General features: G+C 38.7%; 1 protein-coding gene across 1 annotated transcript in view; it reads right to left on the bottom strand.

Annotated features, from left to right (window-relative positions):
• Nucleotides 1-17,404, bottom strand: part of ABCB11 (ATP binding cassette subfamily B member 11) — a 45,556-nt gene extending 28,152 nt beyond the window's left edge. Inside the window, 8 exon segments of the mRNA XM_050339591.1 lie at nucleotides 553-686; nucleotides 1,569-1,656; nucleotides 4,581-4,822; nucleotides 6,701-6,749; nucleotides 6,838-6,885; nucleotides 8,224-8,245; nucleotides 12,036-12,132; nucleotides 17,272-17,404. Coding sequence (XP_050195548.1) covers nucleotides 553-686; nucleotides 1,569-1,656; nucleotides 4,581-4,822; nucleotides 6,701-6,749; nucleotides 6,838-6,885; nucleotides 8,224-8,245; nucleotides 12,036-12,105 — 653 coding nt within the window. The 5' untranslated portion in view covers nucleotides 12,106-12,132; nucleotides 17,272-17,404.
• Between the last annotated feature and the right edge of the window lie 4,243 nt (nucleotides 17,405-21,647).

The following is a 21,647-nucleotide window of genomic DNA, read 5'->3' as shown; positions in this document are numbered from 1 at the left end:
GGGCTAAATGTTTGCCCAGGATGAGGCAGTTTCTCCAACTGCCTTCGGTCCCTACCTAAAGGTAAGAGCTTGTATCTTCTTTAGCAGAAGATTAAGCAAGGCTCACTCTTTCCTTTTAAAATCCAACAAAAGCAAAGTCATGCCCCTAATGTAATTTTCCTTTCTGAGAAGTGAAAGAGGGTTCAGATCAACATCTTCAGACTCAGGGAGCGTGCACTGACAGCCAAATTATCGATCACTCTGAAAGGACTGGCACAGAAGGAGAAAGGAGGAGAAGATGAACTGGAAAAAAAACCCTACTCCAAAGCCCATCAAAAAACCCCACCACATTTACTGACAGACAAGGCACAAAAAGGGAAATAATTGTGGCTTAACAGTTATGGCATTCAGTTCAAAGATGGGGGAGATAACCAGTCTGGTTGCTGCTCCCGAGAACATAGCTGTATTTGTATTAAGAGGTGTTTGTCAAATGCCTGATTATTGGCACTCTGTGGTGTTTGGAAGGAATTGCAAAATGTTTTCTATAGCATGTGTTTTTTCTAGATTACTTACTCAGAAATTCGGGTGTTCAGTTCTCCCACAGATGTACAGTCAAACCAGCCTATATCCATTCGCATTATTTTCCTGAAATAAGCTTTCCTCATTTTCTGTATCTGACGAGCTGCAGACATAACCCAAAAGCAGATCTGGGAAAAGCATAAAAGTGGCTGATAAATTGTAGTAAAAAGTCTTTCTACTCCCAACAAATGGGAAAATGCAATTTGGCTAAAATGGGAAAGAGCAATTTGGCTATTGATAAAATTACTATTCAGGTAAAATACATTCTGGCTACATAGACATGCTAGCTGTTTTGATCTTTAAAGAGTCCAGCAATTTTATATAGCCTGTGGATCAAACATTTGTCACAGTTCTGATAGGATGAGAGGAGAGGCAAGTTGAATTACTTATGCTGTTACGTGAATGTCATATGGACAAACTTTTTTTCCATCTACAACTGTAAGTAATACAGGGATGGCACTCATCCTGCCTCAGTAAAACTCTGGAATCGTTCCCAGGAAGGAAAATGACAAGTGATTTTTGTTATTACAAAAAGCTTCCAAAGCAGTGGACCCTATGCTGAAGTCGTCTGAGCTTGTGACTCACCTCAGTCACAAGGACTGAACCATTACTACAGAATACATAGGGTGTGATTCTTCTCCACACTAGTTTTACACAAGTATTGCTCTGTAATATCTCTGTAGTAAAAACACAGGGCTCAACACAGTTGAGATGCCTGCTGGGAATCTGCATGCCCTTCAGCTGTTATTGTAGGAGGGCATGTGGATTCCATAGCACCACACTTGAGTATTGCTTGTGGTGTGGGTAAAACTTCTTTTGCAAAGGTATGGATGCACAGGTCCAAGGAGCTCTCAGATTGACAGAGCTAACATATTTCTGATGATAGAATGAGAACTGAAAGCATTTGTTCTGCTCAAATAGGTAGCTAGCAGTTAAAAGGAATATAATTAACATAAACATTATTTAGTGATTTAAACTTTGAAATCAAAATAGAAAAAAAATATACTAACTTGGAGGTATCCTAACACAAGTATGGCACAACCAATTCCTGCATAGTATCCTGCAAACCTGGTCATTTCTTGTTCAATGTCCAGCAACCTTAAAAAAGAAAAGGGAAAAAAAATAAGAAAGAGTTAGCAATACTCTTTTAAATTTGATTTCTAGTCTGATGTGTCATGAAGTTAGAGTCAGGTCAGCTGGCAAATCAGCTTGTTTTGCTAACAGGAGCATTGTTTCCCAGTACTGAGGCTATCCCTAGCAGGGGCTGGATTCCTTGCTCTGCCTGTTGCCCAGGGCCAGGGAGCTGCCAAGGACCAGAAAATGCTCTGCCATCGTGGAGTCTCCGGGAAACCCCCCAGACTGCACGCTCCAAAAGAGCACAGGAGAGAAGGGGCTTCAGGGAAAAACTGCACAAGTTTTCATTAGATATTGAATGTGCTTGCTTTGTGCCATTATACCACCTAAAAACACTCAGATTTAAACAGTGTTTTATGGGGAGAAATGAGGGATGCTAAAGTCAATTCAAATATAAATTTCTAATCTGAATTGATAATTTCTTTTGTTAGTCAAGTAGGAGTATTAAATTACTTGTAATATCAGTGAAGGGCATTGAATTGCTGCTTTTGCATTTAGGTTACTTTGAAATAGGCATTTAAGGTTGTTATACGTTATTCTTTTAGACAACTTTTTAAAAACATCCTGCAGACAGCAAATTCTATTCCAATTACCCAAAATTTTGCACACAGAACTTATAAGCCAAAAGGGAACACTATGCACCTGACTTGATCTCTTGCAAAAAACAATCATGGAAGCAACTCACTGCCTGACACAGATATCCAGTACAATTTTTCATGTTTAATTAAGATCATGAAACAGATCCTCCTAGAAATTGTCCCAAGGAACATTATAAATAAGGAAGTGCTGGTGACAGCCAACATGTCTTCACTAAGGGCAACTCCTGCCTGACAAATTTGGTGGCCTTCTGTGATAGGGTTACAGCTTTGGTGGCTGAGGAAAGAGAGACTGACATATCTACCCAGACTTGTGCAAAGCATTTGACGCTATCCCACATGGCACCCTTGTCTCTAAACTGGAGAGAATGCAGATGGACCACTTGGTGGATGAGGAACTGGCTGGATGGTCGCACTCAAAGAGCTGCGGTCAACAGCTCAATGTCCAAGTGGAGACCTGTGATAAGTGGTGTTCCTTAGGGGTTGGTATTGGGACCAGGGCTGTTTCAAGTCTTTGTCAGTGACATGGACAGTGAGATTGGGGGCACCTTCAGCAAGTTTCCTGGTGACATCAAACTGTGGGGTTTGGCTGACATACAGGACGGAAGGGATGCCATCCAGATGGACCTTGACAGGCTTGAGAGGTGGGACCGTGTGAACCTCACGAAGTTCAGCAAGGCCAAGTGCAAGATCCCACACCTGGGTCAGGGCCATCTCAAGCACAAACACAGGCTGGGCTGGGGCTGGATTGAGAGTGGCCCTGTAGAGAAGGGCTTGGGGGTGTTGGTTGATGAAAATCTTGATGTGACATAGCAGCATGCACTCTCTGCCCAGAGAGCCAGCTGTGTCCTGGGCTGCATCAAAAGCAGTGTGGCCAGCAGGCTGAGGGAGGTGATTCTGCTCCTCTACTCCACTCTCATGAGACCCCACCGGGAATGCTGCATCCAGCTCTGGAGGCCCCAAGATAAGAAGGACATGGACCTCCTGGAGTGAGACCAGAGGAAGGCCACGAAGATGATGAGAGGGCTGAAGCACCTCTCCTATGAAGACAGGCTGAGAGAACTGGGGCTGTTCAGCCTGGAGAAGAGAAAGCTGTGCAGAGACCTTAGAGCACCTTCCAGAACCTGAAGGGAGCCTGCAAGAAAGCTGAAGAGGGACTTTTTACAAGGGCATGGAGGGACAGGACAAGGGGCAATGGATTTAAACTGAAAAAGGACAGGTTTAGGTCAGATATTAGAAAGAAATCCTTCACTGTGAGGGTGGTGAGGCACAAGAATAGGTTGCCTAGAGAAGGAGTGGATTCTTCATCCCTGGAAGTGTTCAAGGCCAGTTTGGATGCGGCTTTGAGCAACCTGATCTAGTGGCAGGTGTCCTGTCTGTGGCAAGGGGGTTGAAACTAGGTGATCCTAAGGTCCCTTCTACCCCAAACCATTCTATGGTTCTGTGACTGTATCCTGCCTAGTGTGTAGTTGCTGCTTCAGAGGAATGGAGGTCTGTAGCAAATCCTGTGTTCTATCTGCCAACCCATCTCAGAAAGCTGGCCTGGACAGATTGGAGCAAATACTTTGGCCCCAGTCACCTATATCTAGGTATGTGAATCACTTCCATGTGCTGTGAATTTCAAAGACCTTTAGAAAGTGACTTTTAATTCTAATTAAACATGTAATTAAGTGTCACTCAGAGATTAGAACTCTTCGAATGATGCACTGGAAAATTATTTTTAGGAGAGGTTACAGGTTCAAATTTGGCTTTGATAGATATGTATCTAAATAAATCATCTAGACTCCATTTATTATAGTTCATGGAAACAAACAGGCAGTCTTATAGGGCCGTTCATCTGATCTGCCTCATACATCCACCATAAGCTAATGAATTGTATTCTAGAAATGCTCATTTTTCTCAATGACAAGAGTTAACTAACTTGCTCAGAAGTCATCAGGTGCTATAGGTAACTAAGTCCTAACCAGAATGACCAGAAGTCATTATTACCTATAGTGTAACCAGAGGAAATAGATGAATGAATTCAGATATGTAACATGTATATCTGTTATCAGAACAACCATAATCAAAGAACATTCTTGCTGACATCTATAGCTGAAAGACCAAGACCCAAGCTGACCTTCTGTCCCTCTAGGTAATATCTCCAGCTCAGTAATAGGACTCTAATAAGAACCATACCCCTTTTCTGCCTTATGAATAGAAAATGTAAGATTTAAAGGCTGAACATGGCCCTCAATAGCAATGACAAACTATAAAAACAATTGAAAAGAAACAAATACATTCATTACTTACCCACAACTTATTGTGATATTCCTTTCATTCTGATGAATAGTACCATTAATCCACACTATGGTGTTATTTACACAGGTCTTGTTTGGGTCTTTAAGCTCTTGCATTTCAATGTCATATTCAATAAAGGTGTCTGCCATTGCACCAAACACAAGCAACACAGCCGGTTGGGCTACTCCATGAACAACAGCACAGAAACTACCAACAACCATCATTAAAATCTCCGTAGATGAAGCAAATCGAAACTAAAGAGAGAAGAAAAAATATGGTCTCTGCTGAGAGGCAGTCTTCATATTGCTTGTATACTGATAAATCATTAATTAGGTAGATCAGATAAAAAACCATTCTCTTTAAATTTCAGAATTATCGTCAATACAGAAAGAAGACAAATCTCTCCAATCTAATCTAACTGCATCTGTGATTACAGCCTCCTAAATTACCGATCTCCCTTTTAACATGTGAATGAATGTATTATCATATAACATTAATAGCTCAGTATCGTTCCACATTACCGTCATTGCAGAAACTAGCCAAGAGATTAAGAATAGTAACTATAATTCACAGAGGGGAGAAGGGAGGAAGAAGCCTTAGGGCATTATGCAGAGCCTCTGAATAGAGTTAGTGAGTTTCTCAAAAGTCTGAAGTGCTGTGGTAGAAAGCCAACTGAATATCCCAGAGCAAGTTCTCATAGTCAATGTTCTAAAGCCTGTTGGCTGAGCCAGGCAGTTTTGCACTGGCTCTTGATCTGGGAGAAGTGTATAGAAATATGGCATAGTATGCAGTAAAGAAAAAGACTGAGCTAAGTCCTATTACCTTACATTTGCTATGGGCTAAGAGCGTGCACATGTGTAGCTCATGTGTAGCTGGTCACTTGGCAAAGATACAGTGATTTAAGTTACCTTTCTCATGATTTTGTGAAGTCTGATTCTCTGGTTGAAGTCAGGTGAAAATATATATAGTTTAAACTGCCCATATAGAGTATCAGTTTCAAATGCTATACATTTTGAAATAGAAGAGCAAATCATAGCCTGCTGAAGAACCTATCTGAGTTCTGTAGGTGCTACAATGTGTCTAAGAGAAGGAAGGGTGGAAATTTGAAGCACATATGGAAAAGAGACCTTAGGGCAACAAGATACAGTGAAAAGCAGTTAACACAAAAGAGAAATAAATAAAAGGTCTTTAAAAAAAAAAAAAAAGTCAGAAGAAAACTGTAATGCTACCACTGTTTTGCAAATCTTGCTCATAAGAAATCTAGGAATTTCCTTGTTTAAAAAAAACTCCACACAGAAAATGCACAGATATGTGATATCTGGTCTCTCAGCACACCTGAGGCAAACATACTGTGTTAACCCACTGCACTTTAAGTATCTGTGCAAAACTGGCTACAGAATTCAGACCTCTCTGCTTGAAAGAACAGCCTTCTCTGTGGACAGACTGTTCTCTCCACCCAAGTAGGAGCTGAGATACTTAGCCAGGTACAGTATAATGAATGTAACTGCACTAGCCCAGTACTACAGTCAGGACCATATTAGCTTGGACATATTACAGGCTAATTACCCAGAGTACATCCAAAACAGAAGTAATAAGACCTCTTAGCTGCATGCTGCAGCTGCAGGGTTGGACATCTCTTGACTACATTAATTTTAAAATATATGTGCACCCTATGGAATTACATCAAAGGCTAGACATACTTTATGTTATTGTGCATCCACAAGTTTTTATAGCTACAAATCTTCTAGTACCCATGGAGCAATTACAAGGGAGCTAAATTATCTGCCAAATATCACACAGCAAATTTTTGGCAGAAATAAGAATGAACCAAGGTCACCTAGATCCCTGTTTTGCATCTTATCTCATTTCCACGTATCTACGTGTAGGTTTAATATAATGTGTTTAATAGGCAATTTTGACATAAACATCGATTATTGATACCAAACTGACAAGATGACAAAGGGTTCTAATAAATTCCCATTGCATTTACTGGCAGGATTTCAGCCAAAATATTTAATCCCTAAAAGTTTGGCTTAGTCACAGCTATTCCCCAGAACAACTATATTGGTTTCTGTCACTTATTCTGCACAGCACTATACACATCAAATATTTAAAGCCATTGTTTTCATTACCAGACGAAAGAAGCCAACACGAGCACTGTTTTCTTTCTTCTTTGATGACCTTTCAGAACAGAAAACATAAAATTATTAACTTATTTGAGAACATATTTTGTTCTATACACAAATATAAAGAATTGAACTTCACTCACTTTTCACTTTTCTTCTCTATAAAAGGTTCTTCATATGTGTAGAAATTCCTGGCAAAAAGGATAAGATTTTACCTTATTACTTTTAGTCTCTTGGTTACTTCTCTGAAATTATATTTTATTGAAACATTTTGCCCAGGTTTATACTTTGTTTCATAAACAGCTCCTCAAAGCACTGTTGCTATGATGTGGATTGTGGGTTTCCTGAGGTCAGTGAGAGAAAAACCTACCATTCAAATTGTTGGCTAAACCTCTCTTTAAGAGAGACAAAGGTCCTGTTCCCATTCCTTCTTATATTGCCTGTATGTTCACATTGCCATAGTGCAGCAGAATCTCTTACCCTGTCATAGTTGGGTTTGCTGTTGGTTTTTTCCTCAGTGCTCACATTATTGTAATCATTGAAATCAAAAGGACTAGTTGCACTGTTATGGATGGGATCCATACATAGCAAGTAGTCATCATCTGCTGTGATGAATTCAGTGATGAATGAGAAGGGATATTCTATTTGTGGTGGGTTCTTTTCGTTTGGGTTTTATTTGTTTCATTTGTTTTTATTTGGTTTTTAATGAAACAGATTAATTCAAGCTATATTTGTCATCAACTGCATTTAGAAACCAAATCCTGGAGAGCCTGAAGGAAGCTTTCCTTCAGGTATGTAGGGCCCATATGTGTGCCACGTGTAAAAGTCCAAGAGAACTTGGGTTTGAAGATAAGTGGGAAGACACGGCTGGTGCTCTCTTAGATGGGCAACCTGACAAAGACAAAACTTAAGAGATGCTCTGGCTTCTACATTTTAGAAGTAGTTCTCAGACTTTGTGCACTGTGCCAGAAAGAGCTGGCTCAAATTATAGCACCCATTAGGTTGTCCAGCCTGCTACAGAGTTGTACAAAGGTCTAGGAAAGAGCAGGCTCTTAACACCATTTAGATCTCCGATTATAGCTGAAGGTCAAATTCTCTAAATCATTTCATATTTTAACTATCCAGAATTCTACGTTTAAATCTTAATATCTGAGCTCAAATGAAGTGAGCAAATTCTTTTTGTTTTAAAACCTCACAGTTAAGCTTTAGGAGAAATTAATCAAGATTGATTAAAATTCCTTAAAAACTCATTTCTCAAACTAAAAGCACTGAAGAAAGATAAATTTGAATATCAAAAACATTTTCAAAAGGAAGACCATATTTTGCTGGTATTTTTGTTTTTAAAGGTTTTCTAAGACTGCATTGGTCTACCTGTTCCAGTTGAATCAAATAAAGCAGTTTAGCTGCAAGAGAACAGCTTTTTTAAAAAAAGTCATATATTTTGTCAGTTTGGCAATTTGATCCGATGACATTAACTTCTTTGAATATTCCTAGAAATATTGATTGTTCCGTTCGTGTACATGACTTACTCTGATTTCTTCAAGCTGTTACCTGTTAGGGAAAATAAATGCACAGTCTAGTTAATAATTATTGTTAAAGTACATAATCTTCTGTAGACAGGTGAAATATAAACCCTAGAACCCCATGGTACCTGATCATTCCTAAGTTATAAACATCATATTCCCAATAAAGCATATAGAAATCAGGGACATGGTTAACACTAAATACATTATTCAGGACATTTGTCAAAAGTCAACTCCTTTTCATTGCAAACTGCTGGCCAATATTCAGCTAGTTCTCTTGGGCATGATCTCACCAAGGACTGTCATTCTAATGTCATTCCGTGCATGCTTCCTGAAAGGAGGATTGGGAGCTCTTCAGTCTTGCCTTCCAATAACTTAGAGACTGCAAATCCTGTGGAAGAGGGGCAGTCGTGGCCCTAGGGGATACAATGAACCTGTCACACTGATGTCTACTCTTGGGGCATTGTCTAGGGAACCACAGCTTAGAGAAATGGAATTATACTGCAAGACATAATTATGCCATAGGGCAATTCCTTGGTCCCCAGAAAAGGTCTGGATTTAGCTCCCTTTCAAAAAGTGTTGTGAAAGACATCATGCCTGAAGTACAACTTGTGTTGTCAGAGGCCCCAGAAAATGTCATCATAAGGTCTGATGTAGAAAATATTTGCTGTACATCACTTGAGGTGACAATAAATAAAGAGCTAGTTTTATAACTACATCACAATTCGGATAATCTAAGGGCACTGAGCATATGCACTTTGCTAATTTATGATGCATTTGCCAGTTCAACATCAGGTTCAGAACCATGGTTTGCTTTTCAAGCACTGCCTTCCTTTCTTCACATCTAGTAACACATCACTGAGCATCCACAGGTCCATCTCACAGAGTAAACACAGCAGCACTTTGCTTCACAGTTTGTGGAGGATGCAAAGAAAGTCACTGAAACCACAAATTTTGCCTCTCATTTTTCTACCTAGGGAAAGAAGACTTTTCCACTATCTCCAGGACTTTGCATTTCCCAAGAACACAATGTTAGATGGAAACAGTCTGAGTTTGTAACTGAGGGAATAGCTGATTACATCTCCTTTCTGGGGTTAATAAGATAACTTTATGTTGCTTTACTTAACAAGCAGTCTATTGGTTTTATTCTGCTCCCTTTGTTACTTGCAAATGGTAACAAAAAACCTGAGAAATCAGAGGCAAACTCACTTGATAGGCCAAAAAACCATCCCAATTGTAAAAAGAGGAATAGCTTTGGTCCCAGTAGAAAGTCTTTTGTCAAAATCCCATAACAAGTAAAAGCAACAAGTAAAAGCAACAAGTATGTAAAATAAACTAGCAGACAAAAAGCAACTCCACAAACCAGCAAGATAAATCTCAGCAAACTGGGAGTTCAAAGTAAGTGTCTGGAAGAGACAGTTTTCTGTCTCAGAAGCAGCATATATCCCCTTAACCTATTCACTCCCTTTTTCTCATCATCCCTGCCCACCTCTCCACCCATACTGGAACCCACAATGCCCCCTTCATTGAAACTGCTGCTGGTTGGTAGCCTAGGCAAGAGGGTTTAAAAACAAAATGAAACACAGCAGGTGAGGTGAGTGGGGAGATCTGCAGTGCTACAAGCACAGGCAGCTGCTCATTCCAGCAAGGTGCAGAGCAGTGTGCTGGGGTATCAATATACACTGGGGAGAGAACAAGATATGCCAGAAAATATTAACATAGGCTCTTTTCACAGTCATGAAGCTGAGATTGCTGCTGCTGTGTTGGAGACTTCAAAATGAGCTGCAGAATCTAACGTGCCACCTTTGATTATAAGAACAAGTTCCTACACTCTTATCAGCCATAACAATAGATTTGAAGTTCCTTACAAAAACAGACTTTGGATTCTGCTGAATAGAAGATTATTTGGTCTAGGAGAATAATCACAGCAAAGTGAAAGATATTTGATGAGGATTGTTAAAAATCAAAGAAATTATCTGGCTAACACGGAGAGACAGAAGGTGGGAACATAACACCTTCTGTACATGAAACTCTTATTCAGTTTCTAATGTCAGAGCAAAAAAAAGCACATGTACTGTCTTCTAATGGAACAGCTGCTTTTATGTTTGCAGGTATCACTCAATCTCTACCAAGATAACCACAATCAAGGCTTGGTATAAACTCAGATTGAATATTCCAAACGTGTTCAGACTCTATTGTTGTGCCCACAGCAGTCCTATGAGACATCCTATTACAGATAAATATTGGAAGGAAATCCCAAACCCCAACAATGAATGATAATAGATTTGAAATACAGACTTCAGCTATAACGTTTTCAAAACAGCAATAGACATGGCAGATCGAGTTATAACTGGGACACTGCTGTTATATAGCACAGAGAGAGGCTTGAAGAGGGCTTTCATTAAAAATCAGCCATAAGGTCTTGAAAAAGTATGTGATTTTCTGAAATTTCATTGTCTACTTGGGTATGTGAAGAATTATGCTGGGTGCTGAAACTTTTAACAAAAGGCAGCAGCATGGTTCCCAAGGAATGGAAAAGGCTGAGGCTGGACTGCCTTAAACCTGACCTCTAGGAAAGGGAAAAAAATCCTTTTATCTCAGTCTAGTATGACTTGCTTTGTTTTATTTTTGTTGGTGAAAAATAGTTCCAGCAGAGAGGGACTGCCTTTCAACATGAGTCTTCAGTTTCCTGGAGGTGATTTGTCATAAATTATTTCAAGGGAAATAAAACTGCATGCTCTCTATTACTTTCCAGCTTGATTGTTCTAACAATACATCTGATTATTTAAAAGAGAACCAAGATAAGAGAGCATCCCTCCTCCTCAAGCTGTTTTGTTCAGAGATGACTCAAGAACACCTATTTTTACAATGAAGCAGGCGGAAATGGGGTTGATTGTCACATTTGTAAATCCCAGTAAAGCCCTCATTTAGAACACAAGCTATTTCATGCATGGTCTGAAGCTTTTCACTTGGTCCTAGGAGAATGTTTTTAATGAGAGCTTAAACACTTCCAGGATTAGGCTGCAGCTGTCAGGGAACTTGAAAATACAAAATGCATGTATGCTCAGGGAATCTGGTGATATCTGAGTGCTGGAATGCTTTTGAGAACACTTTTTACTCTATTTGAGGAGCAAGTACCTTGCACTTCATTGCAATTTATCTTCCACTATGGGCTACTGTTTTGCTTTCCTTTGAACTTCACAATCTGTATAAATAGTTAACACCTTCTTTTTTGATAGCTCATATCAAGTCATATAAACAGAACTGAAAATATTTAGCAGTTTCTCTTTATGTTTGTCCTTAACTCTTGCTGCATTTGGACTGGTAAAATGGAAAAATGGACACTGCAAAAGAAAAATGGAAAAAAGGAGGACAAGTTCTGATGAGGAAAAGGAACGCAGATCTCACTTAGCATTAGTTTATAAGAATTCTGCCTAATTTAAGTATGACTACAAATACAAGTATTTGCTGAAAGAAACTATGGAAGACAGTACTTTTTATTTCTTTTTCACAATAAAAGCCTTTTACTTGTGCACCAAAGAGCTTAGCATAAAAACCTATGTAGATACCTTGAAATTGTTAGCTGATAGCTAAATATTGTTCCTGAGTAGGGATTTTTATGCACAGTTTTTTACAGAGAAGTTGTTTTGCAGGTAGCATACCCATAACAGCAGATACCACATAACTCTACATCTATTCCACAGACAATTTTCTTTGTATTCTGTAGACTATATTTGCTTCACTTAGGCCACCCACCATCTATTTCACATGCTTTATAAAATAAGGAGGTGACTGAAGAATAAACTTCTTACATTTACCATCCAATTCAAAAGCATAGTTATCCTCTCCCAATCTCTTGATGCTACGTAGAACAACTGGGTCAGACATGATGATTATTTACTTCAATCAGAAGTCCTGAAAAGAGACGGTGAGAGAGAGAGGAAGAATATCAGCATACGTTTGTCTGCAAACATAAAACAATATTATGTTAAACTTCTACTTACCTCAGTTTTGCCCTCATGATCCCAGGACAATGCTTGGGATTACAGCACTGATTACAGCACAAGTTATAACAGAATAGCTGTGACAGACTCAGTGAAACTACAGAGTAGAAAAACACCTCAGAGAGGAGGACCCAACTTACCCCTGAGTGCAAAGCCTCTGACAGGCTTCAGTGCCTCCTGCCTTGAGCAGAGGCTGCTCCCAGGGCTTGTCAGTCACTGCAAAGAGCCCTGTGCCCATTAATGGCTCCATTAAATAAACTACTGCCTTTGTGTGGGTGACATCTGTAGGCAACACATTGAGATATTAACATGACAGGTCCTGCCTCACTTATAAGGGAGAGGCAGGCAGGAGACCTGCCTCTGCCTCGTGCTGTCCCAGTGTCAGCAGCCAGCACAACAGTGACAAGGGACAACTGGGGGACAAGTGTGGTTGGGGGAAGGCCCCAGAGCCACACCGATATCTGCATCATCACCACCACAGCTGCACTCCCACAGCTCTTGGCTACCAGACCTGCTCCTCTGGACAGTTTTATTCCTAACTAGTCACATTGACATGCTGAGATGTCATACATGAGAAGAAATAAGAAGACAAAGTTAGTACTTTTTTGTTAAAGAAGCACTTATGTGAGGCAGTTAGGCCTGGCATCCGAGATGGTGCCCAGGGAAAGGCGCTGCCGAAGCCTTCCCCAAAAGATGCCCTTTCATAACCAAAGTCATCTCATCCACATTTTTGTTTAATGTAATGTGTCCCAAAACATAGTTACAATACCTGCTTGCAGTCTTTAAACATCAACATTTGCATGGTTATACTTCTGTACAAACCTCTCATTCCAAGCATATTGCAACGCGTTCAGATAGCGAGGCTTCTGTGTGAAAGATGCATTTCCAGGTTACTTGTGTTACACCACCTGACTTCCCAGCCAGCTGGGTTTCTACCTATTGAGCCCTCTAAAGGAACCACTTATTTCCTTTTAATGGCATTAAAACTACCAAACTCCTCCATACTGGCAACAGCTGTGTGATTAGATACAGCTGGGCAGTTCCTTATAAGTGGGAAGGACTGAGAAGCAGATTGGCTTTGAAATAACCCAAGGATGAAGGAAATACACTCGTTCCTAGATCAAAGTAGAGCAACATAAGGATCTAGTCCAGTGATTCAGGGTGCATATGTAACTTTTAATGATTTCATTTCCCATAATTTTCCCAGCCTTTCATTTTCTTTAATTTTCTCTCCAACTTGGCTTTCAAGAACTGCTGACTCTCAACCAAACCCTTCTCTTTTTACCCTTTTCCCCTGAATTTTTTAATTTTATGTGTACATCTCTTGGCACATCACTAAAACTTCACTAAGACTGGAAAGACCAAACTCTCTTAAATAATTCTAAGCATCTAATGCAAAATTCAATTATTCTTATTTCATTTTAACTAATATTTATCAAAGATGCCTGAAGCTCTCCCGTCGCAATTAGCGCTTCAGTATCCTTCTTGCTAACATACTTTTTTCCTAATGTATAATCTGAATATCTTACTTCTTGTGCAATCCACCAAGGAGATGAAAGGTAGTATTCCTTTTCACTTTGTAAGTAGGCTGTATTTATTTTAATAATACTGGAACACCCCCTTCTTCAGATGAAGAAAGCAACTCATTCAATTTTCCTTGGAAGGGTATATTTCTTAAACATCTGATAATTTCCACTGGTCTCCTCTGGATTCTAGCACATCTTTAATGAAGTGATGAGTGCATAATAGCACTACAGCACCAGTCTTACCAATACTGGACAAAGGAGAAAGATTATTTCACATGTCATAGATTATATTCCTGTTCACGCAACCCAGTATGACATTTGGGTTTTTAAGAGAACTACCACATTGTTGATTTACATTCCAGTAATCCACCATAGCCCTAAATTTTTGCAAATAATTTGCTACAGAGTCAGTTGCTTTCCAAACTAGATTTTCACATTTGATTAATCCTGCCTGATATTGTCCATATTTAATTGCACCTTGCATTCTTCAGCCCATTTTACCTGTTAAGGGGATTTTGATTTCTAATCCCATTCTTCAAGAACATATGCAGAACATACATGCAGTCTGTCCTATCTTTATGTCATGATTGAATTTGACAAGGATATTCTCCATTGTGTAATCCACACAAATATCAATATTACTGGATCATACCATAAACAAGACAGACCTCTGCAGATCTTCATTTAGCACCCCCATTCATTTGGACACTGGTTCATTGATCGCTACTCTATGGGTGTAGTTTTTCTTGTCTAAAAGTTGCTCATGAGCAGAGACAATCTATCCATCTGTCAGTAAATTCTGACCCCCTCGCATTTTGTGACTCCCTAAATTGTGACCCAAATTCTCTTCTTAAGTACTTGTGCAAAGCCAAAGAACCACTGTAATAGCAAAATGTATGACCAGGACTAAAATAGTTAGAACATAAAATCACAGGAGCTTTTAATTAATCCCCACATACAAATGAAAAATTTACAATTTTAGTCATAATTTCTCCATTCTCTGAGACAGATGCAAATGAGCTGAAAAAGTTATGGTATTTCCTAAGTTGCAGTCTCTACCATGTGCAAATTTCCAAGTTCTGTTTCTGCTTCTGACCAGAAATGAAGGAAAACATCATCTAGGTATTGCTGCTTCACATGGGATCTATATACAATTCATTAAATTTCACTTCAGCTGGATTTGTATCAAACATATGGAAAAGGGCTTAATTTCCAGATTACATTATTCAGTTTATATTAAAATAAAGGTAGCTTTCCCAAAAGAGCAAGCATATCCACCTGAGAGCTTCAAGTCCCTTCAGGTTATGTTTTCACTGAAGATGAGAGTGATAATTTTCTCCAAGCGGGAAAAGAATATTCACTCACTTCTTTAGTGAAAATACAGAACTTATTCTCCCCTTTTCTGCCTTTTGCTATGTTGGATTAAGTGAAATAGTCTCAAATAGAAGATCTCCGAAATCTATTCAAATCACCCTAAGTTCTAGAAGTTCCTTAGGAAGAAAAGATTCTCAGCCAGCTCATGTTTGGCAATTTCGTCAGTGATCACATTCTCAAGACAATTTTTGTTTACATGTCAATTCAGTTGTGTGGTTGAAACTGGAGATCTGACTTTTTGTTCCATTTACAAGGAAGTTTGACAGACTGGGGAGCCTTTCACAGTGACATGATTCTAAGGAAAACACAACTTAAATATGCAATTGTCCTAAGGTTAGCCAGGTTTTTTTAACCTTAAGTATAGGTTTTTATGAAGGACACAGTTAAAAACCCCCACAAATTAATAGCTTTCTCAGAAAGCCATCAGTGTAAGAAAAATAAGAAATCACCTTTGTATCTTTGTTAAAGCTTTTCAAATTTTTTGTGCAAGTAGTTAAGCTTTATTTATTGAATTAATAATACCCAGCAGGTACCAACTGCAACCATATTCTCATATTTTCTACGGCAAAAAAAAAAAATAGTTTGCCACAACAGTAATTTTCGTAGCAATTAGTTATTAAACATGAAGGCATATCATTTGCATCTCTGTCTAGTACTGACTGCTTCACACTGCAGCTGAGCTGCTACACAAACTGCTGATTGCACTGAAATTGGTATAATTGGAAATGCCACCTGGATTTTGGATATGTGTTCTGCTGGAGTAAAGATGCAATGTTCCTACCTGTTCTGCTATCAAAAGAAATCCAAACTCTAAGGGTGGTATTTGCAAACACTTTTTAGCAGCTTTAAAATACTGCATGACTCACAGAAGCATAAACCTACTTAAATTAAATGATATAAACCACTCGAACCATACTGCTGAGTGTGGATCCCAGTGAAAAGCCGTGCAAGTGGTTAAAAAACCACCTCACTACAGTTCTGCTTCAGAAAGATAATGCGTAATGTCATACTGTAAAGTGATGAAGGTAGCAAAAGTAAAGCAAAGCAAAGTCACTCTCTGCCTGTCCTCTTTCAGCTACTTGTTATTTGACTCTGCTATTATTATTCTACTCTGTATTTTAGCACTGTGAAGTGTATTTTGTAACTGATTTTTTAAGCCTGAATGCTGACATAGTTTTAAATAGGAATAGCAGGGAAAAACCCCCAATAATTGATAGACTCGGATAAGAATTCCAGTTACAAAGACTTGCTAGAGCTAAATTTTCTGGAATTATGTCACTTTTCCAATACAATTATGACTGTCCCACATTTTTGATAGGAAAAATATTTTTCCTATTTTTATTAAAGCTCAACACATCAACTACTATCCTGTCTAGTAGGCACTGCTTACTGAAATAGATTACTAAAGCAGATAAGCATGCTGCACTAAGTTATTAAAATAACTTTCCTCAGTGTCTGAATATTTAACTGGGGATCACTTAGAACATATTGAAAAATACTGTTGCTGATGTCTGCATTTAAAATTATAGAGATAGTAGAGGGCATTAGATCATTCTATGTACCCACGTGTGTACAAAATACAACCGAGGAGCAGAGAATACCTCAGAAACTGCACTGAAGTGAAATAATTAATCTAGCCCAATACAGTATGGCTGCTGGATTTTTGATAAACAAAAATCTTTAAGGAACACAAAATCTAGATTTACACAAGTAATACTTGAAAAATGTTAACAAAGGAACATATCCTGTAAATGAAGCAACATTAGGACCTGATCCAAAGCCCATTAAAATCTATTTCAAATAACCTCTTTATTTAATATAAAAGGGAAGAAGGGAAAAGAGAAAAACAATGAAAATTGGCCCTGCAAGCACTGTTCTTCATGTTTCTTTAAACCTAAGTTCCTCAGATATAAATGATAGTATATATGCAGAAAGACATTTTGCTTCAAAATAAAACTTGAAGGTCTTGTTCTTGAAACAGTTCCATTAAATCAAAAACTCTGAAATTTAAAAAAAAAATCATGAACTTGCAAAGGGAATGCAGCATTTAGCTTAAATTGTCCCAAAGAAAATAAATACACATACTTTTCAGTTCAGAAAGTTTCATCAGTTAACTCTGAAATATTAAACATGATAGATTTGTTACTCACCCCTGCCTGTGAAAGATCATAGAATCATAGACAAATTGCAAGGACCCTGTTCAATTAGTCAGTGAAGCTCCCAACCATTTCCCAGCGTATTTTCATTATTCTAACCCACGTGTCAGAACTGAATCTTTAAATTGGGCATTGGCTGTTTGCACCTGGGTCAATAACCACCCGGTCACGATATTCACAGTTCATTGACATCCAATGGAGTGTTTAAATTTGACTAATGCAATCTCACAACCTAAAGTCAGGGCACTCGGAAAGCAATTATACTTGAGGAGACCAAACATTCTCTGGAAAACAACTCACAATGAATTATTATAGCATTATTTTATCAGCATTAGTATAAAATTACTTTATTTGCCAGGCAATAATTGTGTGCACTATTATCCCTAAATAGCAACACCAGCTGAATAACAGAACAATTGGTTCAGAGATTAAGTTAAATTCAGACTAAAAACTTGTTCAAAAGCTTTGTTTTCTAACCCACAGCTTGCCTTTCTCCCCATGGCTTCTAATTTTTTACAATTTTTCCTTTTTCCTTTGAAATGAAGATTTTACAGCCTGAGCAGTAGTGAATTCTATTTGGAGATGAGCCCTCCATGGACTTTTCACTGATAGGGACACTGATGAGGGCAGTGCTATGACCTCAGACAATAACACCACCGAGTTTAGAAGGAAACGGCAGGCAGAGTTTAGTTCCTCTCTGAATTCAGTTCTTGCTACAGAGGGCCTTTGATAGAAGACAGAAAGAGTGTTTTAGTCATAGTCACTGTCAGCTCTGCTCGAGTCTTCTGAGCCCACAAACTTCCCGTGATAAAGCCCCATGCCCAAAAGTGCATCACGATTAAACGCCAGCCGGAACTCCAGTTTTCCTTGTTTAGCATCATTATTGTTTTCACAGTGACAGCACAACTGCATGCAAAACTGGTGTCTTTTCCCAGCATCTATACCAATGAACACAGCACAGCTTTGAGAATAATGCTATCTGAGATAATGTCACAGTGATAATCATCTGCTCCACCACAGCGCAGAGCCAGAGGAAAAGAAAACAAGTTAATTGCAGTGCAGGGCATGGGAGTGGAAAGGCTGAAAGAAATTTAAATGGTGGAGCAGATTCATTCACCTCTGACATCTTCTTAAGGAGCAACTTGGCCAAAGGTAATTCAATGCCTTTGCTTTTCAAGGTATTTGAGCAGAACTTGCTTGTACTTGCACACAAAGTCATCCAGCACCTCCAGAAAAGATTTGGTTTGCCAAAAACAGAATATAATTTTAGCTTTACACGAATTACTTCAGTCTTCTCACCTAAAAACTGTGCTCATCTAAGCATTCAGAACGTGTGTGGAGAGCGTGTTTCAAACTGCTAATGAAGCAGGTTAAGGCAGTGATGAATTGGAGCTAAGACCATAAGCTATCACAACCCCCTTTTGAAGGGCTCTGCTCCCTTGTAAACCTCTGCTTCTTTCAAATCATCCTTACAAAAAATCCTAAAGATTCATAAATTCTGACCTGACTTTATGACATCAGCCCTAAAAATGAATCTCTGGTGAAAAATCATCTATGTATATCAAAGAATAGAAAGAATATAAAGCACTCAATTCTGGTCCCACTCCCACACAGTCATCTTCATCTTTTACAGCTGCTAATGGAAAAATCAGCCAAATCCACTCCATCTCCTCAAGTCATCTTGTACTTTGTTTCCTTCTGATGTCCTAGGAAGGAGAAACTCAGTTTCTCTTGCTAGAGTCAACCCTTCAGTGAAAGAAGAATTAACCACTGAACTAAAACAGAGAGCACTACATCAGTAAATCGAGGAGACTGAGGGCAGATGCTCCCATCTCCAAATTTTCATAGGGGACATATGCAAAGTCTCTGAAATTTGGTACATTATAGATGCTGTTTAGTTCACTAAATATGGTCAATACTGCCGGATAATTCCTCTCAATAGTGGTCTGAGTAGAAGGGATAAATTCTACTTACAGCTTGCATCATTTTAATACCTCTTTGCACAGGAAAAAAAGATCACAATTCATTGAGCTAAAAGCAGTAAAATAACTGCTGTTTCCTCAATGTGAGTAGCTGTTTATTCCAGCATGTTACTACTCCAAATGAAGGTATTATCTCTCCTCTGGATTCTTCCCAACAGTTCATAAGACAAAAATGAATAAAAATGAATCTTTGTTATTTCCATACAGATCATTTCTCTGTCAGAATGAAAGCCCATGCACTGTTTAGGCACTCACTTTAGGACTTCTTAGCTCTAAGCTGTAATCTATAACCTACTGATCTTTACTCCAATATTTGCAACAGCTAGTAATAACAATCAAATAAAATGCTTCCAAAGCTTCCTAATGATAGCCAGAAATTTAGCACTGAGTGTTCACATCGGTGGAGGAGTAGGTAGCCACAGTTTCCCACCCGGTGAATAGACTCAGTCTGCCACTGCAGGTTGGGACTTCAGATGAGCAGCTCGTTTCTCTGCTTTGCCCTGAAACGTGTATGCGAGTACAGCAGTCGGTCTGACAGAAGGCATTAAGAAAACAGCTCTTATGCTTTTTAATTTATTTTGTAACCATTTGTAGCCACATTTATTTCTGTAGCTAGCATACAGTGGTTCCAGGGCCAAGAAGCCAAACACTGGATTTTTCACTTGAGTAAAATGCCCATCTGAATTGCAGCCCTTACAGCGAAAGCACCTCAGACTGTCAGAACTGTACAGCAGATCTCAAAACCACCGTCCACTTCTGCTTCTGCACAATTCTTTAACTTCCTGACCTCTGACCCTCTGAAAAGCAGAGGAAACTCTTTGTTTGCTTATTTTTGTCAGTTTTTGAAAATACTTTTTGTTATTTTGCTGCTGATGCCAACACAACTTTTTCACCTAAATAGTTTGAAGATGAAAGTAAAGGGAACTCTAAATAAAGGCAAGTAAGTTTTCTTTTTGTACTCTGATTTAAGGTAAGCAACGTTTGAAATAAAGTAGATACAGTTTGCAGCTTGAATTATTAGGCAAATGACTTCCACATCTGTTCTTGGAGTGTCACTTGTAAATATTGATTATGAAATTAATAAAAAAAATTATCACAGTTATAAACATACCTAGAGGACAAAACCCAAAAAATTGGGCTGGAAGAGAAGCAGCTCATTATTCAGTCCTGTTAGAAATAACATAACCCTTCTTCATTTTTCTCTTCAGTAGCAAGTACGTTATTAACACAAGTAAACTTTCTCCATTCTGTGTTTCTTATCACTAGGTAACCTTTAGCTTGCAGAAACTTAATAATTTATATTCCAAGATCAAACTGAGAGTGTCATATGTAAGGTGGTGTGCAGCAGAGAAAGAAACAATGGTTCAATAGCAGTAGAACAGCTCATCCATATTGCAGTGCAGATTCTTACAGGGGCAGAGATGAGCATTGGGAGCTGCAGGGAAGGCCAATACACACACACACACACACAGTTGGTCAGGTTGGCAGATATCCACATGCTGTGTCTTCCTCCATTTCTTGGCACAGCAGCAGTTATACCAACATGACTTAGTCATTTTGTACAGTGCAATGTGAATTTTACATTGAGCTTACTGATTTGTGATTTATGCTATTAAAAATGGGATTATGTTAATCCCATGAGGTGCATATGTATATTATTTCCTTAAACACAGTGTGACTTTTGAAAAAAAAAAAAAATTACTGTCCTTTCCAAAGATCTTTAGCAAGGGTTCTACAAGGAAACCTCTTTTTTACACTTAGGAGCAAGACTTCCTCTTTTGATGGCTTTTATCATTTTTACTGCAACCAAAAAGCTGTACATTGATAATAAATCTATTTCCTTTGGTTTTTTCTCAAACTACATTTATTCATATTGAAATGTGGAATAGCAGACTCTTTCCTTACAGTGAAATCAGGAAAGTACCTAAGGGCACAATGGGGACGTTTCTGTGAACGTGACTTTCTTCTGTTATGAAAAGTAAAAAGTCCAAGTCATTGACTGATGGGAGCAGACACCTCCAGGTAGGAGGCTGGCTCAAAGAAGGAAACAAACTAATTTCTCCCATGGTCTAAATCACGATCAGAGACACTAAGTCATAGTATGTTTATTTCTTGGTCACAAAAATATGCTATACTGAAACTAGAAAATACTGCCTGGAGTGGGTGCAAGCAGGGAGGCCAGGACGTAGGCAGCAAGGGACTTACCTAGTAACTCGTCTTGTTTCTATACTTAGTCTCTCACCATCTGCTCTTGGAAATTACCAGAAGCAGGACATGCACTTATTATCCCATTGATCCTACCCAAGTCTGGTAAGCAGTAAGGACTTTTTCTAAATTCCAAATACTTCTGCAAGTAAAAATAGGAGAGATAGCAACAACACTTCCAAA

Source organism: Myiozetetes cayanensis, unplaced genomic scaffold, assembly GCF_022539395.1.
Source record: "Myiozetetes cayanensis isolate MyiCay16 unplaced genomic scaffold, myiCay2020 scf9, whole genome shotgun sequence".
NCBI classification, from domain to species: domain Eukaryota; kingdom Metazoa; phylum Chordata; class Aves; order Passeriformes; family Tyrannidae; genus Myiozetetes; species Myiozetetes cayanensis.
This window is presented reverse-complemented; position numbering and strand designations above follow the sequence as displayed.